This window comes from Lepisma saccharinum, chromosome 20 (genome assembly GCF_977018435.1).
Source record: "Lepisma saccharinum chromosome 20, izLepSacc3.1, whole genome shotgun sequence".
Taxonomy (NCBI): Eukaryota; Metazoa; Arthropoda; class Insecta; order Zygentoma; family Lepismatidae; genus Lepisma; species Lepisma saccharinum.
Window position 1 is genome coordinate 27,694,354 of NC_139248.1, and position 19,432 is coordinate 27,713,785.

Consider the following 19,432-nt stretch of genomic DNA (forward strand, 5'->3'; position numbering starts at 1 on the left):
CTCTTGTGTTCCTCCATACTCTTTCGAAACTGGGGCATTTATTCGTGCCGAAAAAAGTATTTGGGGTCTCAAGAGAAAGCTCTATTTCAGTGCTGTAAATACGGGCCATACATCAAGAGAATTATATCAAGGATCTGGCAACAGTGAAAAACATCACCGTAATAGCTATAACTCTTCCGTGTATTCTACCCGAATTATAACGACTTAACACTATTTTCTGCCGTGTGGAAGATTTAATGTATCCGTGCTCGTGTTAATGCTACTTTATGGCTGCGTGAGTTATTTTTGAAGCAGGCGCTTTTAACGGCGGGAAAAACGGTAACTAATTGAGCAGTCACTCCTGGCGTAGTGGTGGAGTAGCTATTCCTGGACGGGAACAGGAAATGAGTCTGACCAGCGCCATCTAGTACGTAAATTCGAGACTTGAATTCAAATTATCCTGTTACTGCTTGGAGATGGTTAGAAGGTAGTGGTTTTGTGGTTTATTTCACCCCCCACCAAAAAAAAAAAAAAAAAAAACGAACGTAAAATTATGAAGTGAGAAAAAGTTTATTCATGAAAATACATTCTAATGACGTCGACAAGGAAAAATGTACATGGAAAATAGAGAAGATACTAAGTAACTTTGGCGCAAACTTAAGGGTGGGGGCAACGTACATTTTACCCCCTAGAAGTACCTCACGGGGGCAGAGCACCTTACACCCATATTCATTCTGAATCAAGAATAGTAATTAAAATGGAGAGAGATAAATAGTAGGTTATGAAAGATGTTTGTGATCCCCCCTCCCCTCCCCTTTCTCTCTCTCTCTCTCTCTCTCAATGAACTATTTGCTCAGTAGATAAAATAAGCGAGGTTACTTATGCCGACAATTTATTATAGGGAAATAGTAGAAAAATAAAGAACGGATTTTTTTTTGTCAAATTACGTTATGCAAAAATAATAAACCACCCTTTGTGGGTGGAGATAGGGCCTCACACATTCACAGTCTCGATCAGAACCACGCACCGGCCGACTATACCCCCCCCCCTTCCCAGGATAGCCAGTTATTAGAGGCTGGGTGAACCCCAGAGCAGCACCTGAAATAATCTACCCCGGGAATCGAACTCGTGTCTATCTAGTAGCAGTGGAACGCTCTACTGACTGAGCCACAGCGGTTCTCCTATATGCACACATACACTCCACACGGCTTGCGAGATTTTAATATCGAGCAACCTGACAGGCGCCCTATGTCGGAGGCCCTCGTATTTGATGTATACGTAGTTTGCTTTCTAACCCTTTATCTAATCCCAGTACATAGCATGATACGTTTGATTTTGAAGCCATCTTCTGGCAGATCGTTACACACTTTTGCATTTGTGCTGCCACCTGGAATGCTTGATGGGAACTAATTCACACACTGTTTACGAGAATTTTCCACTGTTTGGGGAACTTTCTAGAATAAGTTGAAAATTTTGCCAGGGCATTATTTAATTATTTTCTGCTGCATTTTGGATGAATATTTTCCAGGAAACCAAGAAAAATGTTCTAAAGGGACGATTTGGTTTCCCGGTGTCAAGGCATGTATTTTAACGCAGTTCCCCGGAACGACAAATCTGGCAAAGCACATACATACACACGTATGTGTATGTGTGTATGAGATCCAGAGAGAGTTCTTCAGCTTCGTCTTCCTGTACAGTTACGAAACGAAATTTATAAATTTTCCTATCCTATGAACATTATTTTTTCATTACATTTATTACACATTTTTCTAGTCACGTGTGTTAACATGTATTACTTACATTGTTATGGGAGGAATGGAGTCCTGTCTGGCAGGACTGGAGATTCATATTCCTTACCAGGGATATTAGTTCTGGAAGGGGGGAGGGGGTGTGACTCCCCCTTTTTCCCGTTAATACTTCACTCTGTTCCGGCAATCTGTGGAGCAAGGGCGCGCATAACAGTAGAAGGGGAGAAAGCGAGAAGGCGAAGCAAGGAAGTTCGCACTGCTGCAAATGGCTGACAGAAGCCCTCTAGTACGGTCCAGCCATCTCGGGGCACTACTTGTGCAGAGGATTTGCTTTCGTTTGCTTGCACCAAAGATTACTGCATCAGAGCGTAGCTGTTAGTATTGATATCTCAAAACTGTCAATAATTTCCTAACATTGTGTGTTAGCTTGTATAACATGTATGTGATATCTGCTGGTATTCCATAACACGTGATAATTTATCTTTTTTCCAGTTCCCCAAAGATGTGGAATCGATCATATGTTTCGCTTATTTGCATAAGTGTGTAAACAGTGGCTTTTCTTAAAAATGCATGACATGTTAGAAATTACACGCTTTTTTTTTCCTTTGCAGGTGTTCAATTTGTCAGAGCCTCGCCGCGCAGCTCGATGCCACCCTCACGTCCGGGAACTCGGCTGGCCGGCCGACCTAGCGCCTCCCCTCGAGAGGCTGTGCAGCGTGTGCAAGGACATTGACTCCTGGCTCAGCGGCAACCCGCACCACATCGCCGTGTTGCACGCGAGGTGGGTACGCAGGATACGATTGAGCTGTTCGATATTTTTCTTTCGGTTATTTTACCAAGGAATCAGTCACTTTCGAAGACGGTAAATTGTAGGCTTCGTCTACATGCCAGCCGACATTGCGTGTTGTGTTCTTGCATTCTACATAAATCTGTCTTGATTTCTTCTTTGATGTCACTCAATCAGAGCGGCAGAAGAAAACATGTATTTTATTTTCCCCCTTTTTCAGTTTTTTGCGTGGAGCGCTCTCTGTTCTTGAGTTATTCAACCCCCCATTTTTTGTACTATATCAAATATTGACATTAACTAAGTAGGAAATTGAAGTCACCCTCTATTACCTTTGTTAAAGGTTGCATTTTAATATTCGTCTGGATCCAAGGACGTATATCGGGGGGTTCAGGGGGTCCGGACCCCACAGAAAGAAAATGTAATTATATAATGAAAATATCGAGGTTTATTTATTTCTGTCGAACCTTGTAAAAGGCAAGAATTATATTGGGAACATACGGCTTTGAATTACAGTACTAAAATATATTTATGTACACTACTACTTGTAATAATGTGCATAAAATATTAATCAGGAACTTTGCTTTTCGTCAACTGGATCTAACATTTTTTTTGGTTATTCAATAAATATTTAATCCTTTATCTTTTTGACATTAATTTCCTTGTCAGGACAGGTGTTTTTATGCAAATTTTGGCGATCTTAACTTTATCTAATCTTTATTCTTATACCGTCTTTTTTATAGATATTTATGAAATAATACAATATTAATTTGCACATGAATAGGACAATTAATTTAAACATTTATATTATTATTATTATTTCGGAGAATCTTTGTTCGGACCCGCCCCCTCGAAATATATTTCTTGATACGGTCTGTCTGGAACGACTGCTTTACGTTACGAGCTATTTTTAGCACGCGAGAGTTTACCATGGGGAAATCGATCATGTGACATGACTTCGATGCTGGATGTTTTCCTATAGCGATAAACTATTGATACTATATGGATCATGTCCTTCGAGGTCCTGCGGTTAACGTGACGCACGCAATAGAATAAAGCTCCAGTCTCACTATGACTTCTGGGTTCAAAGCTTAATTCGTTTCATAGCATGCAGGTGGTTTATAATTCAAGTTTATATGCTTTCAGATATTATTAAAAACTAAAGAACGAAGCTCCTCTGGTGGTGGTGCGTCATTGATATTTATATTGGCTTAGTAACGCCGTCGCCTTGTAATCAAGGTGTCCCGGGTTCGTTACCGGCTCTTTGTGGTTAGGATTCGACTTTAAACTCTAGTAAAAACAAACAGTTTGTCCGTTTATAGAAGTAATTCGTACCAGCCTCCACGTCGGGGTGGTTGCCGGTTACGCAGGTTACTCATAGACACGCATCTAGAAATATATTTCGTGCGTATGTGTGTGGGTGGGTGGGGGATCCAAAGCAAGTGTCTCACAAGTAAAGGTTCACTTACTGTGAAACAAGTTGCCCTTTCATGCATATATTTTTGGAAAGTACTCATCTTTTTTTTTTTTTCTATGCTTATTCACTTTATTTCTCATATCTGATCATTCTGTTTACACTGTGGCAATGAGAGGCATTATGATTACGAGAACAATGTATTCCAGTCCCGTATTGTTTTAGCAAAACAGTACTCTAATGTGTAGAACATGGAAACCAGCTTGGTTCCTGTCGATTCCCGGTGAGGTGAGGTACCCGACTGAAATTCGCCCCTCGCAATTTAACGTCTGGATCCGCCACTGGGTGGCACTCTATGCAAGAGCACTGGGTTCGAGTCTTGGTCAAGCTAGCAAGTTTCTATAATAATACAAGTCCCCTGCGTATGCCAAAACATTATTCCGATTAGCCGAAAATGGCAGAAAAGCGAAGTAAAATAACGCAGATCAGTTAATCAACAATAAACTTCTTTTCTGCATTGTGTACAGTGGATGGATTTGTTAGAGCAATGCACGCAATAGGACTGTCCGTCGTGTTGGAATTTCCCTTCAGTTTGCTGTGCTTCAAATGAATGAAATTTTTTAACTGAACCTTGGTCCACTCAACTGTGGATACTTATCTTTTTCTCGGGAACGGTGCGGAAACATCTTTATCTTTGTAAAGCTTAGATGACACTATTGTCGGCAGTATCAAAAGAGAAAAATGATTTGTCTATCCCTCATACAAAGATACGCCACTCGGTATTTGTTTAGGAAGCTCTGTCCCTCTGTGTTTATTTTGCCCTCCTTTAAAACCCCCGCCCCTCTCGAAGTGTGACAGGGGACCGGCCGCCTGTCAATCTTCCCCTGAAGAACCCGGCAGCTTTCACACAAACGCCACAACATGGATCTTCGTCTGGACCAACTGGCGGCCACATTGCAACCAGCAGCACGCTCCGCCTGTCGGAAGTCGTTTCTCTAGATCAGTGCTGCCATCTGCAAGTGTTATTTGCTGAATATTGAAATTTTCATCCGCCTGGAAGACTGTGACTGTCTAAAATGATGGGTTGCTGAATTTCGAATCTGAATTAGAGTAGAATCCTGCATCCGAGATATCCGAAACCTGGCCCCAATGTCAGAATTCCGAACACACAGATCCCATATCAGAATCCCATATACAATATACGAATCTCGAATTCTGTGTCCGATTCCCGAAACCAATATCCGAAACCTTGGTCCAACATTCGAATCTCGAATCCTGTATCCGAATCTCGAATCCTGTATCCGAATCTCGGATCCAATATCCGAATCTCGAATCCTGTAAGTGAATTCCCGATCCAATATCCGAATCTCGAATCCTGTAAGGAAATTCCGGATCCAATATCCGAATCTCGAATCCTGTAAGTGAATTCCCGATCCAATATCCGAATCTCGAATCCTGTAAGCAAATTCCGGATCCAATATCCGAATCTCGAATCCTGTATCCGAATCCCGGATCCAATATCCGAATCTCGAATCCTGTAAGCAAATTCCTGATCCAATATCCGAATCTCGAATCCTGTATCCGAATCCCGGATCCAGAAACCGAATCTTGAATCCTGTAAGCGAATCCCGGATCCAATATCCGAATCACGAATCCTGTATCGGAATCCCGGATCCAGTAACCGAATCTTGAATCCTGCAAGTGAATTCCGTATCCAATATCCGAATCTCGAATCCTGTAAGCGAATTCCGGATCCAATATCCGAATCACGAATCCTGTATCCGAATCCCGGATCCAGAAACCGAATCTTGAATCCTGTAAGCGAATTCCGGATCCAATATCCGAATCACGAATCCTGTATCGGAATCCCGGATCCATTAACCGAATCTTGAATCCTGCAAGTGAATTCCGTATCCAATATCCGAGTATCGAACCCTGCATCCGAATCTCGAATCCTGTAAGCGAATTCCGAATTCAATATCCGAAACCTTGATTCAACATTCGAATCTCGAACACTGTATCCGAAACCTGCATCCAATATCCGAACCGAGGTGTGACTCTTCCTCAAGACACAATCGTCAACCTCCCTTCTACGTAGTACACCCTGGACTGCATTTAGCAGACTAACGATGCTCTGGCGTCTGGAACATAAGTCCCATAGACTTGTGTGCTGTTCTCATGTGTTTGTGCCTTATCTATTTCATCTTATTGCCATTCATCCTCGTCTTAGCAATTAGCCTAAATTGGCAGAAACGCGAAGTGAAATAAATCAAATCATTCATTCATTCATTCAACATCCGAAAACGGGATTCAATATCAGGATCTCGAATCCCACACCCGATATCCATCTAAACGGGGATTCCATATCGTTATGTTCAAAGATTTGGATGAGCTTACCCTTTGGCCCTGTAGGCCGATTCGTTTGATGTATGTTCTGTCAATCGGCGGGGGGTATCAGTCCCATTAAAACAAAACAAGAAAAAAACAATCTAACTTGTTTTTCAGTAAGATGAGATACAGGAGGTGCCGATGTCCTTCAACTATCGAAACAAAGTATGTCTGACATGAATCCTTTTTTCCATCCCTCTGCGAAGTGATTTTGTTCTTTTATTCGTGACATTCACTATATATATATGGTTTCCAGGTTGGATTTGCCGTACAATTTCATTTCAGCTGTTTGAATTCCACTGAAGTGGATTCAGTCTCGCTAAAGTTTTGGGAGTATGCAAGTTATCTGATTCGGAGACTGAAACACTGCGACCCGGATGTGAATGGACCTCCATTCCGTTCCCAACCCTCCCGTTGCGTGTCACGTGGCGCAGATGAAGCATCCCCAGATGAAACCCGACACCCGCCGGAGACTTGTCGCATCTTGAGGAGAAGAACGTCGAAGAACGGCTGCTGCGTCTGTGCCAACCCTTCTCCTTGCCGGGAGATCCCATGGCGTTGCCTCGGCGCCGCCTTCTCCACGTTAAATGCATGCGGCGGAGTGCTTTGATTCCTCAGGGGTGACCGATGTATCTGCTGGCTGCAGAGGCACGTGGATGCTGCGGACGTTTCCTCCCGAGGAGGCGTGTTCTTTATTGGAGCAGCTGTGCGCGTCCTATTTGAGACGATTGGTATTCCGGAGGAACCGTGTGGATGGTTTGGAAGTTTTATGATACCGAAACCCACTTTGATCTCCTTCCATGAGCCTTGTCACTGGTGTACCCAGAGAATCACTGCTAGATGGTGAACTAAAACGTTTACAAATGAAAAACATCTTCTTTTCTTCCCTCTCTTTCTCCCTCCCTCTCCTCCTCTCTCTCTTTCTCTCTTCCTCCCTTTCTTTCTCTCTTCCTCCATTTCTTTCTCACTTTCTCTCGCTCCCTCCATTTCTTTCACTCCCTCTCTCTTCTGTTTTCTCTCTCTCTCCCTCTCCCTCTTACCCCCTCTTTCTTTTTCTCCCCCTCCCCCTTTCTCTCTCTCTTTCCATCCACCCTCTCTTTCTCTTTTACTTTCTCTCCACCCCCCTCTCTCTCCCCCTTCTCCCTATGTATCTCTGTCTCTCTCTCCCTTCTCACTATGTATCTCTCTGTCTCTCTCTCTCTCTGTCTGTCTCTCTCCCTGTGTCTGTCTCTCTCTATGTCTGTCTGTCTCTCTCTCTCTCTCTCTCTCTCTCTCTCTCTCTCTCTCTCTCTCTCTCTCTCTCTCTCTCTCTCTCTCTCTCCTCTCTCTCTCCCCCCCTACAAACGTCCTCTTTGCATAGGAGAGCGCTCTTCCACAAATAGCACAAATTACCCAGTCCTGCCGTAGAAGTAATGACGTACAATTTCAAAAGTGAAAAAATGTGTTACAATACAAAACACTTCCGTAAGAAATACAATATTCATTTCTGTATCCTCCCGCTCGTCTAATTTCTGTGCGTGCCCTTTCATTAACTTCAGTGTAGATACTGTAGGCATTTTAGAATAAAAGGTCTTCAATTCCAGTTCACATTTATTGGGAATTCTTCGTTGTTGTCAGCTTGTAAATATGCTGTCTTTTTATATCCCAAGTATCGTTATCCTTTTGCATTTTGCTCAGGTAGGACTCCCAAGTTGTTGTTTGTAAATTGTCTCTCTTAACAAGGGACTGAGCGATCTTTGCTGTGTTGGATTGCATACATACAGGATAGATTTTAAAAGTTTGTACCGCAGAAAGTAGACGCTTTCAAGGCAATGCTTTTAAGGGAAAGTTACTTGTTTTTATCATATCTACCAGCATCCAACCGTTGTTGCAGTTGTTTCAGGATACCCCTGTACTAAGAAATGTACCATAATGTGATATGTACAAAAGGGCATGTGATGTGCACCTCTCTACACGACGTTGCATGCTTCGCACCAGGTTGTTTGTTCATTGTATCCTGAGGAATACGATCCCATTCCTGAATGGTGGCTTCAGTGAGCTGTTGGAAGATCTGTGGTTCGTTGGACGTTTACCGTCTTCAGGAATGCCCATGCATTTTCTATGCAGTTGAGGTCTGGCGAATAAGCTGGCCATGACATGCTACGGATTCTGTGATCCGCAGAACCACGTTTGTACTATAACTACCATGCTGCTGCCTCAGTTCTGGGTTTCCGCTCTGCCTTGTATCAGCACTGCCCTCTGTCGGTGAAAAATGGAACGTTTAGGACATGTTATCGTACACAGGCACTTTTTCGCTTGGCAGTTTCTTGGAAACTTCACTTGGACATTTTTTCGCGTTATATTGATTGACTGATTTGGTCCGCTTTATGCACAGTAAGGCTAATCGGGACTGGGCCTACAGTTAAAACCCATACAGCACAACATGGTTTCAGATATGTTACGGATACGTAACTCGTGAAACAGTGTAACATTGCAGCAACATTGTGAAACATTGTAACATTGCAGCAACATTGCGAAACATTTCAGTGATGTTTCAGGTATGTTTCAGCAATGTGAAAATGTCCGCGAATCTAATATAACATTCGTAATGTTACAGAAACATGTCAGTGCAACATTACAGAAAAGTGTCAATGTAACATTGCAGAAACATGTCAGGGGAACATTACAGATATATTTCCGTAAGGTTTTGTGATATTTCAGTTACATTACAGTGATATTATTTCACATTATTGTTATATTGAATGGAATCAGTACTGTATTCATAAATGGCATATTTGAGGGGGGGTTTGGTGTTAAGCCCCTTCAAAAATTATTACAATATTTACTTGTAAATCATTTCCTGAAAATAGAATTCACAATATTTCTTTTAAAATCAAGTATTATGATGCTGTAAAAGTGACAGAGGTCTTGGATTTCAAACGTCATTATAGGCATGATGCTTAATATTTATTTCATCCCCCATCATTACCCATATGTCTGAATCATCTCAATTAATCTAGTCAGGAGAAAGCGCATAAAATTACAGCTAGAGCTAAAAAAAACCTTCAGACACCTCAAAAGAAAATATAAAACATGCAACTGGTATTCACCATTAAATCACGTCACAAAAGTTGGGTCCGAACCAGTATGTGCCTCCACCGAGAATCGAACCCGGGACTCCTTGATTACAAGGCTACAACGCTATCACTGCGACATCGGGAGGTCTGTTTCGCAAATCTAGCACGAGTACGTACGGCGTAAATCATCTTTTCACAATATGAAACCTTTGTTTTTAGTACTGTAACCTACTGAGCTCTTGTGTGAGACACCCTGTATGATATGAACATTTTTTTGTGTGTATATTTTGTCCATCGGAATCCTACCTCCTACTATGCCCACTGTACAGTGGGATTCACGAATATTGCCGTGCAAATTGTCCATCACCATGTTCGTGCACTTTATTTGACCCAGTAACAGCTTCAAGAATTAAAAGAAAACTTAAAACAAGCTGTTTACAACTTCTGCACCAGCATACATAAAAATCCATCCCTTAAAAACACACAGGATGCAAGAGAAAAATTAATGAAAATAGTCATGGACAATTTGCACGGTAATACTCACGGATTCCACTATACAAGGGCGTTAAACTCAATAGTCTGGCAAACTCAAAAGAGACTATTGTTTTCTAATATTAACGAAGAACGAAACTTAAATCTACCAATTCTTTTTTTGGTGTTCACAGCCGTAGATTGCAATTATATTTGTCTACCACTGCGGAAGTGTATAATGACGCCCATGAGGGACAGGGAACGAACTTTTCGGGTTCGCGTCTAAATTCGTCAGCCAGAAGAAAGTTGGCAAAGGCTGGTTTCCTCGGTCGTTTTGCTGTGTTTCCGCATTGGCAGGTTTTCAATGCCACGTCTCGCTAACTTATAAGCGTGCCAAATTTGATCCAGGTGTAAAAAAAAAAAAATGCTTCCAGTTCTTTTTACTTTGTTATTTATTTGTAAACTGTCTATTATTGGCAGCCGGGGAGCCGTGGCCAAAGTTGAATGGGCGCAGACGTCTTGTTGACTGACACGAAGCTATTTTCGGGAGGTTTTTCTTGTAATGTCCAAATGAGCCGCTGTTTGCTGGTCCAGTGCTCTGGTTTGCTTGTGGAGTGAGTCATAAGGGTCTGCCCTCCCCGTGCGGTGCCAAATTCTTCCAGTCCTCGCGTAGTTGAACGTAAATTTACCGTCTCTCCAAAAGTCACCTTTGAGGGCTGCAATGATGATAATGGTCTCTACAGGAGATTCTGTCTTTGGGGAAAGCAGAATCGATGATTCTGTAGGGGTGAAATATGGTCAGTTATGTCATTAAAGGCACGTTTTTTCGTCTTGGACAGTAAATTGTCAGTTTTTTTGTTTTTGAAATTGATTAGTAGGGGGTCAGCCTTTTTTTTCGTTGCCGAAATTTGTGATATGTTTTGTTTTCGCCTTCTCTTTTTTTCTTAATTCATTTATATCTCTCTCTCTCTCCCGTTCTCTCTCTCTCTTGGTTCTTTATTTCAGTTCTTTTATCCCTCTTTCTCTCTCGCGCCGACCTCCGTGGCAGAGTGGTTATCACAGCGTGGAAAAGCACGCTTATTTAATCCTTTATATAATATTTTTGAATAAAATTAACTTTATTTATTTATTTTAATGCAGGGTTGTTAAAGTTCCGTGAACTCCCAAAATTCTAATTGGTTCTATTGCGTTTTGCTGGAGGACCGGAATCTTTTTTCTCGCACAATTTAAATTCGGTGCAAGTTGCGTATTGTTTCATTGAAAATGGTTCCGGACCGTATTTAAATTGATCCAGAAAAAAGGTTCCTGGACCGTAGTTAAATTCAACGGGAAGAAAGCTTCCTGGACCGTATTTAAATTGATGCTGAAAAAAGGTTCCTGGACCGAATTGAAATTCTTTACAGATAAGGAGGTTCTTTACGGTCCAGAACCCATTTACGCTTGCTGATTTTCTCTTCTGGACCGGAATTGAATTTATTTAAAGTCCCTGTTTAAATTTCCTCAACAAACTTTTCTGCAACCCTCCCTCTTTGCCTTATATTATGCTTTTTAAATATTTGGTATTATTTGATGTATATATTATGCTAAGCACATTTATATTGTAAAACCAAATATCTGAATCTGTGCCGGACACCGGGGCAACTTCAGACACAAACAAGAGCTCCATATCACCAAATGTTGTAAAATAATCAATTACTGTAAATCAAAATGAAATGAAATGAAAAAAAAGAACAGAAGAAATAGGGGGGGGACTACAATTCCGAGGCACCAGGACGATAAGCGCATACCCCTGAATGTATACGGGCGGAGGTTGGGCATCTTTCTGCGGTTCCGTTCTTTTTTTGATTAAATGTATTTGTATGATTATTTATACATAAACATGTTTTTTTTTAATACTACTTTTATTTATTGTTAATACGAAGAGTTTTATATGTGGCCAGCCACACAACAACCGCTTAAATAGACCACCTCCCCATACGTCTTCGATTGCGATAAACGTATTTATTATTATTATTATATTTTTTTTTAAAAAAAATCCCTTTTCTCTGTGAACCTTGATTTTGTGACAGCTCTGTGTATAGTTTTACAACAAATCTTTGTGAAAATAAAAATAAAAAATTCTGTGTTTGTAATATGAGATTGCAAAATAATATTACGGACATCTCTTGTGTTTGGTTCCAGGGGCGGCAGGGACCGTATAGGGGTGATCATCGCAGCGTATATGCACTACTCCAACATCTGCGGGAGCACGGACCAAGCTCTGGATAGGTTTGCTATGAGGCGGTTTTTCGACGACAAGATCGGAGAATTGGACCAGCCCTCGCATAAAAGGTGAGCAATTTGTTATTTTGTTTCCATACTTGAGGTCAGGTTTTTAAATTCGATGACCATATTTACATTCGCTGTTTTTTTTTGGGTCGTATTTCTACTGCCCGTGTTAATCGCGGCAACTAGGGAGGATTCATGAAATACGTAGATGACGGTGTAGCTTTCTCCAGAAATTCTGAACAGCGAAATTTTGTAGAAAGCTACTTCAACTTACCCAAGGCATTGTTGGGTTGCGTAAGGGGTTAGGTGTATTAGGGGTGTCGCGTGCACAATAGATATAATGTCACAATGGCTTATACTGGGTTAAAAAATTGGATATCTCACAGTATCGTATACTCTGTCCCGGGAAACTCTGGAGCGTGCGGGCGATATCAAGTCTCTGTGTAAGTAGTGACTCGAGAGGACTCGATCTATGAACAAGTGCCAGGGAACGGGATTGCGTGGAGGGGGGAGAAACTGCAGTTATCAGCAGTTACTATCCTAATACATTTCACAGATATATGCCAAACTCTTTATGTAACGCACCAATGTATTGTATTACTTGGCCTGCTTACTTTAGTAACATTAATAAGCCTTGTTTTCATGATAACCAAAAACTAAATATGCTGACCAAGGCAGAAATTTATTTTATTCTAATACATAAACTAAACGTTTGATTTCAACCTTCTAGCAAGGTCTTCTTCAGACTCTGTACCAAATACAAATGAAATAAGGTACAAATCAGAAAGATATATATACACAAAAATCACCCCCCTCAGGACCCAAGATTATTAGAAAGTTGTTTATCTGGAACATTCCTTTCCAGGTGTTCCAGCAGGTGGTCTTCTCCTGTCAACTGACAGGCAGTTTAGATAAACATTTCCTTTTATCTGGAACTTGGTTGGACTTTTTATCTCACGCACTTTTTCCTTATCCTTTCTTTCTTCATTCCTTTTCCTTCTTTTCTCCTCCTTCGCTCTTGTCCTTTCCACTCTTCCTAACACCTTCCATTCTTTGTTTATCATCAGTCCCCCATTCCACTTCATTCTGTCTTCTTCCCTTTTCTTCTCTTTTTCCTTGGCCTCCTTCCATTTTCTCACTAGTACTCTTTTCTCCCTTCCTATCTGCTTAGCCTAATCCCACTCTATGTCATGTCCTGTTTCTCTCGTGTGCTTAAATATCGTTTTTGGCTGCTTACTTTAGTATGAAATGTCGTTAATCAATTACTTCACTATACCTATACTACTTTTCGCATTGGTTTTTATGTAAATGGTAAAATTTTAAATAATAGTTTGAGACCTATAGTTTCTTCTCTGCTTACTATTATCCCAGATAGCACAAAAGCTTATAGCAACCTTGAATCAAGCTAGCAGTTGGCTTTGAAGAGCATGCAGCTTTCTGTGACAAGCTTGGTGCAAACTTGTCATTGTCAAACTTGCAGCAATTTTGGCATGCGGTTACTGATGCAAGCTTGCGGCTTGCCATTATATGCTTGCAGCAATCTTGTTCTCTTTACACCAAAAGTATTTTCAAGCATGAAGCTTACTGTGCTATCTGGATATGCTATTCACCATGTTCCCTTTGTTAACAGTACATTAATTCCGATAGTTTAGTACAAAATGAAACACATAAAAATAGTACTTTTTTGTTCAATGAAAGATGTATCATTACTGGGTGTGGGAATTTTGAAATGCCGGATACTTCCTACGTAGTATATATCCTTGCGCGCCTAAACGTGACGAATATTTCTTTTGGTCAGTTAATTCAGTAACTTTTAAGTCAATAATCTTTGACTAGTTTCAACTAGGGATGGACAAATCGGGGGAAAAAATATCCGGATTATTCGTGGCATCCGAAAAGGATATCGGATAATTTGAATTGTGGCTATCCCTGGTTTCCATCATTGAAATCTTAATCTCCTTAGCTATTTACATTGCTTGAATTAATTTTTGTATTTTTAAAAATATTTTCCAGATACGTGGACTACTTCTCAGGGCTCCTGTCTGGGACCATCAAAATAAACGCTGACCCGCTGTACCTAACGCACGTCTCCGTGCTGGGAGCCCCATCGTTCGAGCCCAGCGGAGGGTGCAGGGCGTTCATCAAGGTGTACCAGGGCCTCGTCCCGGTCTACACGTCCGCCATCTACACGGTGACCGACCTCACCAAGAGATTCACCATCGGCCTCGATAGGGGGCTGCAGCTGCGGGGGGACATCCTGCTGAAGTGTTACCACCGGAGGGGGGCCCAGCCTCCAGCCAGGGAAGTAATCTTCAAGTGCCAGTTCCACACGTGCGCGGTGTCGGATTACACGTTGCATTTCACGAGGCAGGAGTTGGACGATGCGTGTAACGGTAGGTGTCATTTTTCTGTTAGGGACCCCTTCCTCTCTCTCTTTTGGACTATGCTCCCTCTTGGTTACATCATCGGCTACTGAATTTGGGTTGTTCACCCACAGGGATGACCCTTTTCGGCAGTGGCGTACCCAGAATTTTTAAAGGGGGGGTTACGTATACTTTTTTTAGTAGTCCTCATTTTGCATCTCTTCCTGCTTTTGACGTTTTTTTTTAGGATTACTTGGCCTAAGGGGGCGTTATAACCCCACCAACCCCCCTTGGGCACGCCACTGCTTTTTGGAGACACCCAAATGTCAACCACACTTCCACGTAGTACACCCTGGACTGCATCTTGCAGACTAACGAGGCTCTGGCGTCTGGAGCCATGGTCACTGTAATCCTCTAAGGACTGTGTTGTCCATATGTGTTTGTCCCTTCATCTCTTTCATGTTATCACTATTCATCTTCATCTTCGCGATTAGCCACAATTGGCAGAAAAGCGAAGTAAAATATACTAAATCAATCAATCAATACCCACACTTAAAAAAAAAAAAAGATTATCACAAAAGAAGCTTTCAATCTACAAGACACAAATATGAAAACAGATATCAAGCAATTATATGATTACTTTACCTCAGTGGCATATTCTCCCATGCAGTGGCGTGCCGAAGGGAGGTTGGTGGAGGTTACAGCTCCCCTTTGGCCCAGAATTCCTAAATACGTCAATGTTAGCAAAAGATGGCAAAATTAGGACTGAATACTAAGAACAGTATACCTAACCCCCCCCCCCTTCGAAAATCCTGGGCACGCCACTCCCATGTTACCTGGTTTACCGCCAGTAACCTTTTCCCATATGTTGATATTGCCGGAAAATTTGAAGTTACTATCGTTTTTGGTTTTACTTGCATGTCTGCATTCGTCTTTTATTCTTATTATATCTAACACACAGAGGCATTTGCTTTGTTTGGTCACGAAAAAATCAATGACGAACGTGTTTGAAACGTACTCTCTGTCTGTCGATTCCCCTTCCTTCAAGTCCATGGTGATTTTTCAAAGCTCTAAACAAAGCAAAATGTCTGGTGCCATTGTTACCTGTAGAATCCAAAGATGTCTGATCTGTGTGGTCTTGCTCACTTTCGCGTCACTTGGGTGCTTTGTGGCAATCACGTCTTGCAAACTCACATTTCAGCATTGAAGTTTGCACCACTGACTATGTTTTTGTTGAAATACAACTATTATTTTCAGCATGTAAGATGATACGTACAGATAAAATTGCGGAGTTTAGGGAATATTTTTGCCTAACTACACGGCGAAGAGTGGATTTTAATAGCAAATTCCCAATGGTAAGTTCTGCCATCGCCGTAGGGTTAGGCAATACACACAACATTATGCAAGATAGTGCGTATTTCAGGATATAGGTGTCTCGTTTTCATTGCCGGCGACTATACCTAATCAGCATTGTGAAGTATTTGAAGGTTTTTTTTAACCTACTTCAAGATTTTTCGAGCCTAACTTAAGATTTTTAGAACCTATTTTAGGATTTTTAGAGCCTATTTTAGGATTTTTAGAGCCTATTTGAGGAACCTAAAAACACACTTTTTAGAACCTAAAAGTCCGAAGTCTAATAATAGGTAAGAATTGTTAAATTTTCATTGCAATTTTGTTTTGTGTTGTGAGTTAACTGGTTCCGAAGGAATGAATTTGACAACCTTTCAATGTTAATCCTGCACCAATAAGATATTCAAATTCATTCCCAACATTATCCAGAATTACTGTACTTCAGTTGTATCATTTTCCAAAACAAGTAAAAATGTATCCAAAAGACACTTACTTATTCCAGCACCATATCTCCAATGAAATTTTTGGAGGGACACACACAGATGTACCTAGAGACCGCAACCATGTTTGTGTTTGCTGTGTAGTGTTATGTCTAAATGTAGGTGACTTCCTGTAGCTCATAATCCTTAAAACTGACCATAATAGCTATTAATAATGCGCCAATAACCTACTAAACTTATTTAATATAAGTTTTTGTGTTGGCAACAATGAAGTTTGAACTGATTCGTTATTGTTACAACTAACTATAAAGCACACAATACGTCATATTCCTTACTTAGACATGTTGCAATTGTTTCTACTGCCCCAACTCGAACAAGACAACAACTTGAACATTGTATTTCAATTAGATGGTGGTGCACCCCCTCACTGGGCACAAGTGGTTCGTGATTTTCTTGACCAACATTTTAACTCCCCAGATTTAACCCCTCCAGACTTCCTCGCCTGGGGTTTCGTTCAAGACACTGTGTATTCAGAGAAACCCTCAGATATTGATGATATGAAACTCAAAATCACACAGGCTTTCGACAGAATCACCCAGAGACGTTACACCAGGCGTGGAATGAATTGAATCACCGTTATGAGTTGTGCAGAGTTCGCAATGGAGGCCATGTAGAAAACTGAAAACTTTACCAAACTGTTAGTAGTGTATAAAAATAAAATTCCCACCTTTCAGTCTTTTGTATACAATATTTCAGGTAATTACATTTGACCAAAAACATTTCACATCCATTTTATTTTATTCATACTCAAACGGATCACCCTGTACAATTTACATATAATCAGCACATATTTCTTGATAATGTGTTGCGCACACAATTTGTATAATATTAAATAAAGTACATAGATTCATACATTTTATATTTAAAGTTCTCAACATTCAACAGAACTAGCAACAAGTTACAAGGACAACAACAAATGTGACATTGAAATTATGTCCGTTTCAGCCCATACGTTCAGGTCTGAGCTCACGTATTTGAATCTGTATGTGAACAACATACTTTTTTTGACCGTCAACCGTTTACTTTTGGGCCTCCCCGGTGGCACAGTGGTAGCATCGTCGCCTTGTAATCAAGGGCTCTTGGGTTCGATTCCCGGTGGAGGCACATGGTGGTTCGGATCCAACTTTAAACTGTAGGTGCAGTCTCGACTAGCCTTACTGTGCATAAAGTGGACTTTAAAACATCAACTCAATCCATCAAAAAAGAATCGTTTACTTTTCTTTTGTTTCAGTTAGCTATGCACCAAAAGAAATACAACTTCATTTTCCTCCTAATGTAGTCAATGTCTTAAAATTGTACAGAACAGAAGTTAGTTTGTTTGTACTGGTTGATGGTTTTAAATATCTTGCATCTTTTTACTTGAATAGTTGTTTGAGACAGCCAAAGATATGACGTTGGCAGAGTTATAATGCTGACAACACCCTTCCCTCCAGATGGTGCAGTTATCTTGGAGTAACTCAGCCAGCAATGGGGCAAGTTGATCTGATTGGAGTTCTCTGAACTTGTGGATATGAGAACGTAGACACTAGTATCACATCATCTAAGGTATCCATCACATTAAAGCATGCTGCACAGCACATATTTACAAAATATGACCAAGTCAGCAATATTTGTGAAACAATCAAAACTATAAGGAGTTAGTTAAAGCATAGTGTACACCTTGTGTCAACATTGTTTTTAGAATAAACAATGCAAGTGATCAATTTAATTTGTTCTGACACAGTAACCAATAACAACTACCAGAGCCAGTGGTGAAAAAGTGAAAACTAATAAAAGTAACCTGATTTTTCAATATTATTCTCAAATTTACTTTAATTGTTGTATTTTTTTTTTTATTTCAGATATGCGGTTCCCCCTGGACGGGGCTGTTGAACTTCACTTTTCGGCGACGCCCGAAGTCCGCCTCCCCAGCCCCGCTCCGACGCCCGCCGTCCCTGTGGACGCCTCGGATGACCCCGCCACGAGGTGGGACAGCTACGAGAACCTCAGCTGCAACCACGACGAGGACACGGACGGTGAGTGTGCTCTGTACATACCATTAATGATCGTTTGAGAGAGTTGTGGACATTTGTGAGGGCATGCATTTTAGTCTTATTTATCATGTTAAAGTTAAGGCTTTGTACCACTTAACCATGTTTACATCGAAAGCAGTGTTTTTTTTCTGAACCGGACAGTGTTTTAAATTTCCCTTTCTTTCTATCTTTTCTTTTGACTCTTGTTTTCATTTCGACTGTAATTCCTATTTAAAATTCGGCAGGTGCTTCAATCTGCAGACCGTTACTTACTGTAATGTCGAGTTTTTAACCACATAAAATTGAAACACACTGTGTTAAATACCAAAGTGTTCAAATACGGTATGCGCCAAAATATACAGTACTGAAACTTGCGCATCTCGAACACGTGGTTGCGTTTGTCGACGGGGCATAGCTCCAGCTGCACGTGTTCGCAGTAGTGAAAAGGAAGTTGTGTTGTGCAGTTGTTGTTGGAAATGGGTCTCTCGACGGAGGAAAAAGTATTCATAGTTGAGCATTATTTCTGCTCATACGGAAGCGGTCGTGAAGGTGGACCGAGTTTGAAAAAGGTGACTGGTCTATATGCAACCCAAATGACAATCGTCCACTCCACATGCCCTAACCTAACCTAACCTAACCTAACCTAACCTAACCTAAGGTTTCCTGACAGTTATGCAACCCAAAAGGCATGATTGTTATTTGGGTTGCATATAGACCAGTCATTATATTGTAACATGTCTTATACAGGGAGGTTATTGCAGCATGCCACCGCTTCAGCATCGGCCGCTTGCCGGCCCAGTCATGCAACAGGTGCCGGCAAATTGCGTAACAGATAGCCCGTAACAGAAACCGCTTGTTTTGTAATGTTTCCACTTTTCACAATTACAGTTACAATTACAATTGAAATAAGCACGTACCTTGTCGCACGGATGCAGGAAAAGGTGTCCTCCCAAATACAAATATTTCCGGCACCTTATTTCTGACATCTAATCTTAGATTAGACATCGCTACTTTATCCTCAGTTGACAGAAAGGGAAGACAGCATCCCAGCGCATAAAGCAAACCGAAAGCGTAAAATGATATTTAAAAGTAATAATAA

At 41.0% G+C, this 19,432-nt stretch overlaps 1 protein-coding gene across 12 annotated transcripts in view; it reads left to right on the forward strand.

Moving 5' to 3' along the window:
• by (focal adhesion protein tensin) overlaps window positions 1–19,432 on the forward strand; it is an 826,913-nt gene that overhangs the window by 621,608 nt on the left and 185,873 nt on the right. For all 12 annotated transcript variants that reach the window (XM_083142275.1, XM_083142279.1, XM_083142284.1 and 9 more), the window contains 4 exons: window positions 2,339–2,508; window positions 12,022–12,171; window positions 14,122–14,501; window positions 18,163–18,336. In XM_083142275.1, coding sequence (XP_082998401.1) covers window positions 2,339–2,508; window positions 12,022–12,171; window positions 14,122–14,501; window positions 18,163–18,336 — 874 coding nt within the window. The remainder of the gene's footprint in view (window positions 1–2,338; window positions 2,509–12,021; window positions 12,172–14,121; window positions 14,502–18,162; window positions 18,337–19,432) is intronic.